The 14,762-nt window shown below is 37.3% G+C and overlaps 1 protein-coding gene across 1 annotated transcript; it reads left to right on the forward strand.

The window, feature by feature from the left end:
• Positions 1-1,967: 1,967 nt before the first annotated feature.
• LOC306874986 (protein NLRC3-like) lies at positions 1,968-12,880 on the forward strand. The gene is made up of 9 exons (XM_079425332.1): positions 1,968-2,302; positions 7,639-7,707; positions 7,813-8,024; positions 8,127-8,163; positions 8,242-10,024; positions 10,322-10,669; positions 11,180-11,329; positions 11,637-11,683; positions 12,033-12,880. Exons 2-9 carry the CDS (start codon positions 7,674-7,676, stop codon positions 12,581-12,583), a joined length of 3,162 nt encoding a protein of 1,053 aa, XP_079281458.1. The 5' UTR covers positions 1,968-2,302; positions 7,639-7,673; the 3' UTR covers positions 12,584-12,880.
• Positions 12,881-14,762: the final 1,882 nt, after the last annotated feature.

Below are 14,762 nucleotides of genomic sequence, written 5' to 3' on the forward strand. Positions count from 1 at the left end.
CTCTCCCCGGTCGAGGGGAGTACCCCGGGCTCGGGAATGATTACCGAGCTCGGAGCCCTCCCCCTGGACAGCACGCCAAATACGCATAAACTTGCTCCGTTATTATTATATGTAAGTGTGAACTCGTGAAATGCCTTGTTGATGCTAGAGGTCAGAGGACAATGGGCCGACTGGTTCAAGCTGATAGAAGAGCAACTTTGACTGAAATAACCACTCGTTACAACCGAGGTATGCAGCAAAGCATTTGTGAAGCCACAACACGCACAACCTTGAGGCTACAATTTACACGAGCTCACCAAAATTGGACGGTTGAAGACTGGAAAAATGTTGCCTGGTCTGATGAGTCTCTATTTCTGTTGAGACATTCAGATGGTAGAGTCAGAATTTGGCATAAACAGAATGAGAACATGGATCCATCATGCCTTGTTACCACTGTGCAGGCTGGTGGTGGTGGTGTAATGGTGTGGGGGATGTTTTCTTGGCACACTTTAGGCCCCTTAGTGCCAATTGGGCATCGTTTAAATGCCACGGCCTACCTGAGCATTGTTTCTGACCATGTCCATCCCTTTATGACCACCATGTACCCATCCTCTGATGGCTACTTCCAGCAGGATAATGCACCATGTCACAAAGCTCGAATCATTTCAAATTGGTTTCTTGAACATGACAATGAGTTCACTGTACTAAAATGACCCCCACAGTCACCAGATCTCAACCCAATAGAGCATCTTTGGGATGTGGTGGAACGGGAGCTTCGTGCCCTGGATGTGCATCCCACAAATCTCCATCAACTGCAAGATGCTATCCTATCAATATGGGCCAACATTTCTAAAGAATGCTTTCAGCACATTGTTGAATCAATGCCACGTAGAATTAAGGCAGTTCTGAAGGCGAAAGGGGGTCAAACACAGTATTAGTATGGTGTTCCTAATAATTCTTTAGGTGAGTGTATATATATATATATGTCTATCGTAAACTTGGACCTCATTATTGAAGTAGGCCTACAAATCCAAGAACCAGAATCAGCCCACATTCTCTAATTTCTTTAATTGAAAATATGCATTTTCATTTATTCATAAGATATATGGTTGCAATAAAATCGTAGTTCAAAAATGTAAGTGCCATTTAAAAGAAATGCTTTATTTTAAAATGCTAAGGCAAAATATTGATAATGTGCACGATATGGATAATAGCACGAGGTGCTATCGGCATGGAGAAAGCGCACGAAAGCTCTAGAAAAATTAAATTAATTACAAGGCTGTAGACTATATACTGCAGACTATATAGTGATGTTTTAATTACACTATTTTAATATAGTAGCCTATAGACCTGAAGTTAAGTGGGCCGGTCTAAGGCATGAAATTCTAGGGCTGAAAATGAGTCCCACTCCGGCGCTATAGGGGCATATACGCAACGGCTTTTTATTTATTTATTTATTTATTTTAAGAACTTAAACCTAAGCTACCTGGACACTCTTCTTACATCCAGCTACTCTACAGCCAAATCTCACCGTGTCATAACATTATCCTGAATTTTGAAACATAAGATATAAAACATTTCGATTTGTGTTTTAATTCTAAAGCCAGTATGAAAAATGTTTACCAACTCAGCAAGCGATTGGCACAGAATCACAACATAAACTTTATTATGTCAGCATAATGCACATTAAGGCAAATACATCAAACAGCACACATAAAAAAAAAGCAGCAAGTAAAAAATATTTAATGCCATTTACTTATCTGATAGGCCTGCCATATAGCTGGCACATCGATAGCTGTAGCCACAATAAATCAAATACAACACGATTTAATAGGCTACATTAATGTCAACAGGTTAAGTTTTGTTCAACGCTGATTTCGACGCGTGTACCGTAGTTATCTGTCCAAAATAGTTTATGTGACGTGAGCATGCACTATTTTTTTCTAGCTATTTGTCGATTCAAGATGAAAAAGGAATCTCCGCCCCGCGCCGACGAATCACCCGTTGTATTGGCATGTGCTATAACTTATTTCACTTCCACCCTGACAGAAGAAGTCTTCTCTCTACTATCATTTTTTAAAGCCGAGGGAAATCACAGAAGAGCCATATTTCGACTTGCTGCTCGCCACTGAATATCCACCTCAGGCACTCGCTGCTGTTAACGCGCGGTTTCGTTTTTACAGTTTAGATTCAATACACGGAAATATAGCCTACACACAATGTTCGGTGATGGAGCACGAAAACACAATAACAATGAAGGACATGGATGAGAAGAAAATCCCTTTATTACAGAAGAAACCGATCAAGCGCCACTAGGCTACAGGTAGGATATTATCCCGGTATCCGTTCTGTAGGGTACTGAGTATAGACACTTTCTGATTTTTTTCATCACTACACAAAAACTAGATGCTGAAATTAAGTGATTTTTCACATGATATTTCTTTTGCTTCTGTACTAAAATGTCATAAATTGATAATAGCCATAAGTAGTTTATATTTTCCACAATTAGCTCAAAACATGAGGTGCATTTTTGTCTCAACTCTATCCATATGGTGTAGTTGAAACAGTAGCATGGTACAGCTGAGACACCCGCTCTTGATGCTCTAAAGCTGGCTAACCATTTATTGCAAATGTAATAAATTACACAATTACAGTTTTAAATAATTACAGATTAAAAATAAATGTATTTATTTGCTTTAATTCAGATTGAGTTAAACAAATATGTAACACAGAAAATATATGACAAACAGTAAAAATGTAAACATAACAGTATAAATAACAAAATACATACCTGTATATTTTATGACCCTACCCATAAACCTACGCATCACTCGAAACTTTATGCATTTTTACATTTTCAATCATTCTGTATGATTTATAATCTTGTTTCATCATGGCATGGGGACCTAAAAAATATTCCCATAAGGTTAAAATTGACTGGTATTACTATATTTGTGGGGACATTTGGTCCCCATAGGTAATACCAGTACACAAATGGCCTCTGTGTGCATTTTATTTCCTATGAGTGAACTGTTTCTGTATACAGTAACCTATAAAGGGTGTCTCAAGTGTACCCACTTTACCACCTTATATATTTCACAGAATGCTATGTTATCCTTTTAACATTCATGTTAGAAAATATGTCCAGTAATAATAGACAGTTCAACACAAATATCATTTTTTTTTTAAACATAATTTGCGTAGCATGTGTGTAAATGTGACATTTAACTTAGTATCATAACATTGTACAGCTAAACAGCATAGGACACCAGTCCAGGTACACTGTCTCTCAACCGTGCCCCACTGACACGCTCGCATGTTTCTCTCTAGATTATGAAAAGACCTTGCATGGCACAATATCATAAAATGTCTATTTTTAGAGCACAGAGTAACGTTTGCATTATATATGTTAAGCTTAACAATCATAAAAGAATAATAAGATATTCATTGTGGAAGGGACATGGTGAAATGAAAATCTCACCTTCATGGAAAAAAAAAAAAACTTTTGCCGATATCTTCTGGAAAGATGCACACATTTCAAATTTCCCACGATCAAAGAGAACACTAAAACACGTGTGGAGTTAAAATCACGACTCGGGGTTCTTGTGTACGCAAGTTTTTTAAGGTGTTTCAACTATCTCAAATGTACTCAGTCTACCCTACTGTTAACCCGTTTAATGCCAAATTTTTCCCAGACATGAAAATATCCAAATGATGTGTCAGTATAACCCTTTGAAATAATCAATAAGTAGGCCTATTATTATTATTATTTATTTATTTGTATTTTTTTGGAAAAGTGTTTGAAAAATTGTGTTTTATGTTTGGTCACAATTGTGAGCGGTGTATTTGTAATTGTATTTATTTATTTATAAAGCACTTTACAGGCTACACAGTAACTCCAAAGTGCTGTACATCACAAACAGTTAAGATAATATATTTAAAAAAAAACAAGATCAAGGTAAGTAACCCAGTAAAGAGTTAAAATGCCAGGGAGAACAGGTATGATTTTAGCGGCGCTTGAATGCATTTAACGAGAGGGATGCTCTAACCTCGAAAGGAAGGCTGTTCCATAACCTTGGGCCAGAGACAGCAAAAGCGCGATCACCTTTAGATTTAAGACGCGCTCTTAGGATCGTTAATAGTAATTTATTTGAGGATCTCAGTCATACTTTTGCATTATATGGTTTAATAAGCTCTACCAAATATTCTGGCACTGTTCCGTGTAAAGCCTTAAAAACATAAATCAAGACTTTGTATTGGATCATGTAGTAACCAGCCTAATAAAGATAACAGTGGAGTAATATAATCAGACTTCTTAGCTTTCATGAGCATTCTAGCCGCTGCATTTTGTACTATTTGGAGACGTGCAATATGCGTCTGACAGGTCCCAACATAAATAGCATTACAGTAATCTAAATGGGAAAAGATGAAAGCATGGACGACCTTTACTAAATCACTAGTTGAAAGGAATGATTTTAATTTCGCTATTGCCCTCAAATAAAAAAAGCAGTTCCGAATACAGTGTTTATTTGATTATCAAATTTGGACGAGGAATCAAAAATGACTCCTAAATTATTTACTCTGTCCTGTATATAAAAAGCCCAAGGGCCTAGGATGACACTTTCAGCCTTGTTAAGGACCATGTGACCAAAAATCATAATTTCTGTTTTGCGTTCATTCAACTGAACAAGATTATCAGCTAACCAATCTTTCACTTCATCCAGACACCTATGAAGTGTTACACATTAAATATTACAAGCATAGGTCTTAAGGGCAAATAGATCTGTGTCGTCTGAGTATAAGTGAAAAGAATTACCATATTTAAAAAAAAAAATCCTTCCCAATGGGAGCATATATAATGCAAACAAAACAGGGCCCAGAATGGACCCTTGAGGTACCCCACTGGTAGAATGCACATGAGTATGAAAAACAATTACCAAGCTTTACTGTAAAATACCTTTGCTCTAAATAAGATGCAAACCATGTATAAACTGTTCCTTGAACTCCGACAAGGTGCTTCAATGTGATCAATGGTATCAAATGCTGCAAATAGATCCAATAGAATTAAAACAGCATGATTCCCTGCATCGCTTATGAGTAAGAGATCATGCACTACCCGTAAGAGTGCTGACTCAGTACTATGTCTACACAGCCCGATCTCACGGCAATTCGTACATATTTTACTAGGTGGCTAATTCGTACTACCTCACTCTTACAAATTCATACGATTTTTGCTTAATCATTCGTATTTTACGAGTTGCCAGTTCTTATGAATTTGTACGAATGACCTACAGATAACCCCCGCCCCTAAACCTACCCGTCACTGGGGTTTAGACAAATCGTACTAAATCGTAGAGTGAGGTCGTATGAATATGTACGAATTGCCGTGAGATAGCGTTGGTCTACACCTAAAGCCAGACTGGAATTTATCTAGGATATTATTCTTGGTTAAAAAAGCAGTTAGTTGTCTCAAGACAACTTTTTCCAATATCTTAGATAGGATGGGAAGTTTTGATATTGGACGGTAATTTGATCAATTATAACCGTCCAAATGACCTTTCTTTAAAATGGGGTCAATATCTTGCTTAAGACAAACTGGTACAATCCCATTATAGAGACAACTATTAATAATCGATAAAATACTCGGACCAACAATATCAGAGCCGTCCTTAAGAATGGACAATGAAACTGAGTCATTAGGGAAAATTGAACGCTTTAAATGAGAAATTATGTCATGAACTTTAGAAAGCGACACAGTTTCAAACTGATTAAAACAAAGTTATGTTGCATCTGTTTCACCTAGATTAACCACAGAGGTAAGAATATTAGCTGTGATCCCATACATTTTTTCGATGAAAAATTTTACAAATAAATTACAAGTTGTCAACAAGGGAGTGAGGGTGAATTGAATTTCGAGTGAGGGTGAATTTCGTACAGGGGCTGATAATGTGGCTGATAACCGGTGGGATAATGTGTGTCCTGAATTAACAGATTTCTGCAGTCATAAAAATTGTTATATATCTTATCAGCTATTTTAAACTGTTTGATCACATTCAAGGGTTACTATTATGCATTAAAAAAAAAAAAAAAAAACATGAACGCATTTAAAAATTATTACTTTTTTGTAAAATATAGCATCGAATTTTCATATTAGTGCTACCAGCATTACAACATCAATATTATATATTTTTTGTAACATTTGAATTATTAATTTATAAAATATTTTGTCATTGCACATTTTAGTGTAAGTTTTTTTTACTAACAACTGCAATTGAATTTAAATGTATAGCCTACCTAAGTTCACTGGATACCCAATCTCATGAAAGTGCGTATAAATAGATAAAAACGAAAACTCCTGGTATTGATGCAAAAATGGACTTTGGCGTGCTACGCGATGGGTATAGTATTAGGGTTGTGGTATAGATGCATATCATATGCACGCGAAAACTGCATATTATATGCACACTAAAAAGTCAATTCTTCACACATGCAATGTTCAAAGGACACATATTTTTACATTTTGTACCTTGTTGCAGCACCCCTTTTCCCAGCTTGTCAATTTGTAACGCTACCGGCCCCTGCTTCCCTTCCGAAAAGCCCATGTTGTATTTGGTCAACGAATTTGAGCATGCTGATTTGGCGTTGAACTAACATTCATTGTTATAAAACTACTGAAAACATTTTTGCTGCTTAATATTTTTGTGATGCACCATTCAAAAGTTTGGGATAAGTGAGAATGAATACTTGTATTCCGCTAGGATGCATTTAATAAGATTTCTGTTTAACCCTTTCATGCATGATGTCCACTACAGTGGACAGATGTTTGGAAGCCATTTTAAACCATTTAAGTTGTAGCATCATGTTCCAACTACCAACTAGCAAACCCCCAAAGTGTTGCCTACGATTCCATTTAATGTTTGTCTTTGTATCTTTTAAAAAGGCGGAAGAAAGAGGAGATGCACTAAGTACCTCGGGAATAAGTGTTAAAAAAAACAAAAGAAAAAACAGACAGGCACAAAAAATGGATGAAATATGATGTCAGAAATACTTTTATCCAGATAACAATATTTTTCTTGAACATTTTTTTTTTCTGTGACAGAAAATACATCTGTCCACTCCTGTCATGCACCAAAGGGTATATTTTGCCTATTGGGCCTATATATAGATTCTGTCTCATTTAGCATGTTTTATCAAAATTATGATAAAATTTACACTTGAATAGATTTATTGAACAGCAATAATAGTCTTCAGATTTTATCATTTATTTAAATGACAGTCTATATTTATTTATTAGGTCATATAAAAGTGTAGGCATGCATACATGGAGACTGTATGAGTGCACGTATATGTGTGCATTGATTGTGTTCGAGTGTGTGAAGGTGTGTGTGCTTGTGTGTTTGTATGTGAGCTCACCTGTGTATGAATAGCCCACCACCAAAAAGTTATTGGCATGATTTTTCACTTGTTTAAAAGTAAAAACAAACATGTAAAAAAAAAATACTTTGTGTTAATGCTGTTCTTTTGACCTTTCTACGCATTAAAGAATATATATATATATATATATATATATGTATATGTGTGTATATATTTGCTTTCAAATGTAAACATTAATTATAAAGCATAATAATTAATCATAAACTGTTTATCCTAACACATCAGAACATCTGGGAGGTTGGAAGACCCCCTGAGAGAGAATGAATATGGAAAGAAAAAGCAGACGTATCGAAAGTAGGAAAATAGTTCTCATTTATTTTGTTATAAGAAAATGCTCAGTCTTTAATAAGCTTTACTGCAACACTGCACAGTTTTGGTTATGTATTCATTTTTTAACAGATGCTCACAGCATTGAAACACAGTTTGGAAACATGACACTTCAACAGCATGATGACATTCCACAACATGCATCACTCAGACAACCAACAATTCAAAATTCAGACCAGTATCTTCAGGACTTCAGAATTGAGCAGAAGAACGGTGGCACAGTAGTTGCTCCAAACATACTAGGATCCAAAATATCTGGTGATGTTACAGTGAACGTACATGTGGTGAGTGTCTGATTATTAAAATACTGTAATATTGCTTATAGTTATATAGTTGCTTATAGCTGTGTGTATATACTCTTTATATCGATGTGTTTGTTTTTTCAGTCACAGGTGTCACACTTTACCTCAAAAAACAACAACGGTAAGGGCGAGAAAAGACATGTCAAAACTCATAAGTGCAATACTTCTGTTAATCACACGACTTTGTCCTGATTTTTAGAAACTCTTCAGTGCGTAAAGACTAAGATGAAATCGAGAATGATGAAGGAGTCTGAGAAGATTTTGGAGGGAAGTGCACAACAGTCAGTCTCTCTAAATAAGATCTACACACAACTGTTTATCATCAATGATGAGTCAGACCCCATCAATAAAGAACAGGAAATCTGGCAGATTGAGACGACGAATGATTTAAACACATCAGCACAGGCAGTCATAAACTACAATGAAATTCTTAATCCACCCTCAGAGGAAATTAGAACCATGAAGATTGTTTTAACAAAAGGAATTGCTGGAATCGGGAAAACAGTCACTGTGCAGAAGTTTGTCCACGACTGGGCAAGCGGAAAAGCCAATCAGGATCTAGAGCTTGTTTTTCTGCTCCCATTCAGAGAGTTGAACTTGTGCGACGAAGAAAACCAGAGTCTTTTTGACCTGCTTTGTGCCTTGTACCCAGAGTTCAAAGAGGCAAGACCAATCTCTGACTGGATCTTTGATAGAAAAGTTCTGTTCATCTTAGATGGTCTGGATGAATATAAAAATGAATTGAGCTTTCAAACCAGCATTTTGTCAGATGTTACTAAAAAAACCACACTGGATGTCCTCCTAGCAAACCTTCTAAGAGGAAAACTGCTTCCATCTGCGCACATATGGATCACCAGCCGGACTGTGGCAGCTGAACAGCTTCCATCTGAGATCTTCAGACAGGGATGTGTCACGCAGATCAGAGGATTCACAGATGAACAAAAGGAGAAGTACTTCACGAGGCAGTTTGAGGATCCAGATATAACCCAAAAAGTCATCTGTCACCTGAAGTCTCATAAGAGCCTGTGGATATTGTGCCAAATACCCCTCTTTTGTTGGATTTCATCAGTTGTTCTGAAAACCATCATTAAAAGTCAAAATAAAGACAGGGACATGCCCTCAAATCAGACAGAAATGTATATCCACTATCTGCTCAGTCAGACTGGGTTAAGCCACAATAAATATCAAGGGAAAAATGTGTCACAAGGAGATGCTCTCATACAGCACAAAGAACTGATTAAGAAACTGGCTGCGTTGGCATACTGGAAGCTGAAGGAACAGAATACCATGTTCAGTAAAGAAGACTTGAGGAAATATTATATCACTCCTGATGAAGCTCTTCGAAATCCTGGCATCATTACCTGCATCGCTGAGTGCAAGTTTGGATATAACAGGACTAAACATTTCAGCTTTGTCCATCGCAGTGTCCAGGAATTCTTTGCAGCCTTATTTGTTTTTTATGAATTTCTATCAGGAAAGCAAGACTCCCTGGGATTAACTAAAGCGAAAAAGGGGCAAAAGTCAAATTTGTCTGATTTTCTCAAAAGCGTGATTGATCTGGCCGTGGAAAGCAAAAATGAACACTTGGATCTTTTTAACTGTTTTCTCTTCGGAATTTCTTGTGATTCCAGCAGATGTTTACTCGAAGGATTCCTGCCTCGATTGGAAGACAGTAGTTTAGAAGATCACAAAAAAGTGGCCAAGTACATTAAGTCTTTGAGGAGGAAAGATCTGTCCCCTGAGAGATGCTTTAGTCTTGTTCGTTGCATCGTGGAGCTCAAGGACAGGTCTTTTTTGCAGATGCCAGATCTTGAATGCTCACGGACCAAAAAGCCCCTCACACTGTTCCAGTGCACGCTTCTGGCTTTCCGGTTTGTGATGTCAGATACAGACCATGATGAGTTTGTCCTCAGGAAATTCAACATCACTTTAGAAGGATTTCAGAGATTCTCTCCAGCCATTATATGCTTCAGAAAGGCTATGTAAGTATTATGAAAGCATCTGTAAACAGTGTTGGGGTAAAACATTAAAACACTTGTGGGTTTTTTTATTAAAAACAAATAAACAAGCCCAGCTCAGGTGACAAAAAGTAATGCAAAAGTTACATAATGTATTACTTTAAACCATAATGCATACTGTAACACATTACTTTTAAAAGTAACTTTCCCCAACACTACCTGTAAACATCTTCATAATGTATCATTAAATATTCCCAATCAAAGTTTAGTCTAACAGAGTTTAAATGCAAAATTGTAACAATTTAAATGCAATATTGACAGGCTCAAAGGAAGCGGCTTTACAGAGAAACACTGTGATATCCTGGTGCCTTTCCTGACCTCACAAAACTCTCACCTGACTCATCTTGACCTGAGCCACAATAATCTGGGACTGTCTGCACTGAAGCAACTTTCTCGGGCCTTCTGTGATCCCAAATGCCAGATTGAGATGCTGAACCTCAGCCACAACAACCTCCACAGTCAGGACATGGAGCCGATCAAGGATGTGCTTTCAGGATCAAATGAGAATCTGAAAATCCTGGACCTCAGTGACAATCATCTAGAAGACGATGGAGTAAAAATCCTCTCGGCTGGGCTGCGAAGCACTAAGTGTCATCTTGAAGTTCTGAAGTAAGTAAAGCTTGCTGCAAATATTAGGGTCCAGACAGGTGAGTTAAATAGATGTTGTAAGGACATCTATGGTAAGTTTGAAAAGACGCTGAAGATTTGAAGCACGTAATGTTGATTTTATAGTGTGACTTTCTATTTAAAAAACATAAAATGTAATTTTTGTTTTGATGTTTGACTGGTATGTTCATGTTGTTGGTACTAATGTTGGTACTAATAATGTTGGCAAAAATACTTGGCAATAAAGCTCTTCCTGATTCCTAATTGATTTATATCTGCAAAAAAATTATTAACAAAGACACTCGTTTTCAAATAAAATAATTTTATTTGTTTAGCTGCATGTTAATGCATTAAAATGTAGAACTTGAAGTCATTTGCTAAATGGGTAAATATATGATGTACAGATATCAACCAGCTATCCTGCTTGGTTTCTGAAACAGGCAAACAGGTAAATGTCATGAATGCCATTCCTTGGTCAGTTGATCTAAACAAAAATCTGATTTTGCTTTATAGACTTTCAGGCTGTCAGATTCAAGAAGGAGTTTTGAAGTTGCTGTCGTCTTTGAAACCCAGTCTGAGAGAACTGGACCTGCAGTATAATGGCCTTGGAAACATCATGGAAAAGAAAGTTCATCTACTGAAGGATAAGCTGCCCTCACTGAGGTATGTAGCTTTTATCTGCTATTGGTTCAAGTGGAAGGTTGGAATGAACATCCACTGGATCCCATGAAACATGTAGTGAGGACTTTGATTCACTATTGTTCACTGTTGTGTTCAAGTACACTTTCTCCAGGAGACTTTGTTACACAAGCACTGTAGGTGGAGACTAATGTAAAGTTAAAAATGAGAGTGCTTTGTCGAACAGGAGACTATCCATTCATGTTTAAAATGTGCTTCAATAAATGTGCAAGGGTGCGATTCTTGTCTTAACATATTAACCCATACTAACTCTAACTCTAACTCTAACTAGTATTTGCACTGGAGGAGTCTGCAATCACCAACCAGGACTGTACAAATGTGAGTTTAAACATGGGCCAACATAAAGATTGCAGGTTAAAATGTAGACCAATGTGTATTTGTAGATGCTGTAACTGCTTCACCTAACACCTTTTTCCATTTCATTCTAAAAGGACTTGTGGTGTGACAGATGCGTAATTGAAGTGCGAAAACTGTGTTTTTCTAATTTACACGAGCTTATAAAAACATGTCCACATTAAAATAACCAAATGCTGTTTAAAGCAGCTTTAAATGGAATATGGCATGATATTTACATCAAGTATTTTACGTCATCTACACTCAATATGCTGCTAATGCTAATTGTAGATATTTAATCTGACGTTTTCTGAAAAATCTCACTTTGTTTTAGATGATGTCATGCTCACCTTTAACCCTCAGACGGCTAACGAATACCTCTATCTGAACGAGGCCAACACAGTAGCTGTTCGTAAGAGAGAGAAGCAACATCTTCCTGCTAATGATGAAAGATTTGACAAGTGCAACCAGGTCCTGTGCTGCCAGCCGCTGTCAGGACGTTGCTTCTTTACGGTGGATGTGATCGGGACAGGTGTACACATAGGTGTGGCCTGTAAGGGAATCAAGAGGAAGGGTGCGAATGACACCGTACGTCTGGGACACAATAAGATGTCGTGGTGTTTATGCTGCTCAAAAAACATATGTGTACATGACAAAAAAAGTGAATCACTAACTAAACCACTTCAAACAGAGTCCACCAGAAAACTCGGTGTGTTCCTGGACCAGGAGGCCGGTTCTGTTTTCTTCTATAGGCTGAACCCAGACTCAGAGCCTGAACTCTTGTACATGTTTGATGCAGAGTTTCCTCAGGATGAGGAACTTTATGCTGCGTTCAGTATTCAGGAACCAGACAGCTCAGTCTGTTTAAGGCAAGCATCACTATAACTATATGTAGTAACTGTTACAGTTACGGTTTGTGCTCGAGACATGAATGATGCCTCAAATTAGGAGAGACATACAGTATTCACCTGGCGGACCTACTGAAAGCAACCAGCTAGTAAAACCATGTGTTGAAACATGACTTCATCATCATTATTGTGTGCTTGATAAGCACTGAACACTACATAACAGTACTACATCATTCTTGTGTTAAATTCCTGTTAAAATGTCTTTAGTTTGGTATATCTCAATGTGTAACTGGTTTAATTTTATACAAAAATAAAGTTGTATTAATTGGATCTGATGCAGTTTCTCCGTACTGGACTTATTATTTAAAGTATCTTCTTTTGTGTTCCCTAGAATAAATACATACAGGTTTGGAATGACCTCTTGAGGAGTAGATGAAAAAATATTGAACTATCCCTTTAAGTCTGCAATACGTTACATGTGTGTTGCATAGAAAGCCAGTATGAGTTCCAAATTCAGTTCTTTCATGTCTTCTTAGTCTTGTTTCAAATCAGTTTCAAATTCTTGGTTCAAGTGTACTACAAGTGGTATCTAAATACATTTATTCATTCTTAATAATATCTTTTTTCCCAGTTTTATTTCTGCTGAAGTTTAGTCTTACATGATAATGCCATGTTTCTTATTTGTAAATCACTTTGGATAAGCCAATGTAATTCATGCATTAACTCTCAATGGGCAGATCTAAAACAATGATGATTGCACATAATCACAAAAATGTGACCTGAAAAACCATTCAGACAAAACAACTCATTGTAGTTGTAATTAAAACCACCAGGTTTTACCGGTTTTACAGCACTGAGTTCCCATGCATAATTTCAGGTGCTGTAAATTACAACACCTTGTAATGTTCTGTGTGTGAGCTCCACAGATAATGACCACTGACTGTGAGATTCACAGACAAGCAATTCACTGTACGTGTATTATATATGAATAAAGTCTCGATTCTGCTGATACAGTAGCCGAGATTATGTAAAGATTATTAAATGCTGCCCCCTAGAGCACACAGAGTGTAACTTGTCTCAGTAATTACAGCAATGTGTGTATGGAATACAGATCATTCCTAAAAGGTGTCCACAGCTAAATCAGTCATGTTTCAGAGGAGAAAAATGCAATTTAAAAAAGATGCACCACAAAAATACAATTTAGTCTGCGTGTTGTCATGAAATAAATGTTTGCAACCATTGAGGTTTTAGATGAGCCTGCTAGTATCAATGACAATTTAAAACCTTTAAAGCAGCAATCATGGAAATTTCCAGTCCACATGCTCCGGTTCAGTCTCGCTTCACGGTTTCTTACTTTGAAATCTGGTGGTCACATATGTTCTCATTTAGTGTTTACAGCTGACATTTCAACAGTCTTTCCCATCTATCAAAAATATGATCTAAGAATGTTGTGCTAATATTCATGTTTAAGTCGTTTTAAGTCGTGACGTATTGTCAAGTATGGTGACCCATACTCGAAATTGGTGCTCTGCCTTTAACCCATCCAAGTGCACACACACAGCAGTGAGTAGTGAACAAATCCACACACACACACACACACACACACACACACACACACACACACACACACACACACACACACACACACACACACACACACTACACCCGGAGCAGTGGGCAGCCATGCTGCAGCGCCCGGGGAGCAGTTGGGGGTTCGGTGCCTTGCTCAAGGGCACCTCAGTCGTGGTATTGAGGGTGGAGAGAGCGCTGGACGTTCCCTCCCCCCACCTACAATTCCTGCCGGCCGGGGGCTCGAACTCGCAACCTTTCGATTACGAGTCCGACTCTTCGAACATTCCTCTCTAACATTTTGCTAACATTAGGGGGCATTGTTCTCTGAATATTCTGAAAAAAGTAGTTACATTTAAAAAAAATGTTACATGAACATCCAACTAAAACATTTCACAGAAAACATTCCATGAAGAATGTATAATGTATAATCATTATTATAGACCACAGCACTTTGAACAAACATTATATTAAAGTTACTGGAAGAAAGTTTGTTCTTAACGTTGAGAGAAGCTTCCATAAACAGAGAAGCTTCCGAAGCCAGAACATTAGCCAAAGTTCTGAGAATGTTAGCTGGATTGTAGTTTCTCTTTTGCTTTTGGAACAGGTGAAACTCGACTGAGTGAATTTGACTGCTGTCTTTTGCA

The sequence above is a fragment of the Barbus barbus genome, assembly GCF_936440315.1.
Source record: "Barbus barbus genome assembly, chromosome: 9".
In the NCBI taxonomy this organism is placed as follows: domain Eukaryota; kingdom Metazoa; phylum Chordata; class Actinopteri; order Cypriniformes; family Cyprinidae; genus Barbus; species Barbus barbus.

Excerpts from the sequence above, each read along its gene's own strand:
- LOC306874986 (XM_079425332.1), top strand. The coding sequence starts at position 7,674 with ATGAATATGGAAAGAAAAAGCAGACGTATCGAAA. Across the intron at positions 8,025-8,126 it reads TTACAGTGAACGTACATGTG|TCACAGGTGTCACACTTTAC; the intron begins GTGAGTGTCTGA and ends TTGTTTTTTCAG. Across the intron at positions 11,330-11,636 it reads GATAAGCTGCCCTCACTGAG|TATTTGCACTGGAGGAGTCT; the intron begins GTATGTAGCTTT and ends AACTCTAACTAG.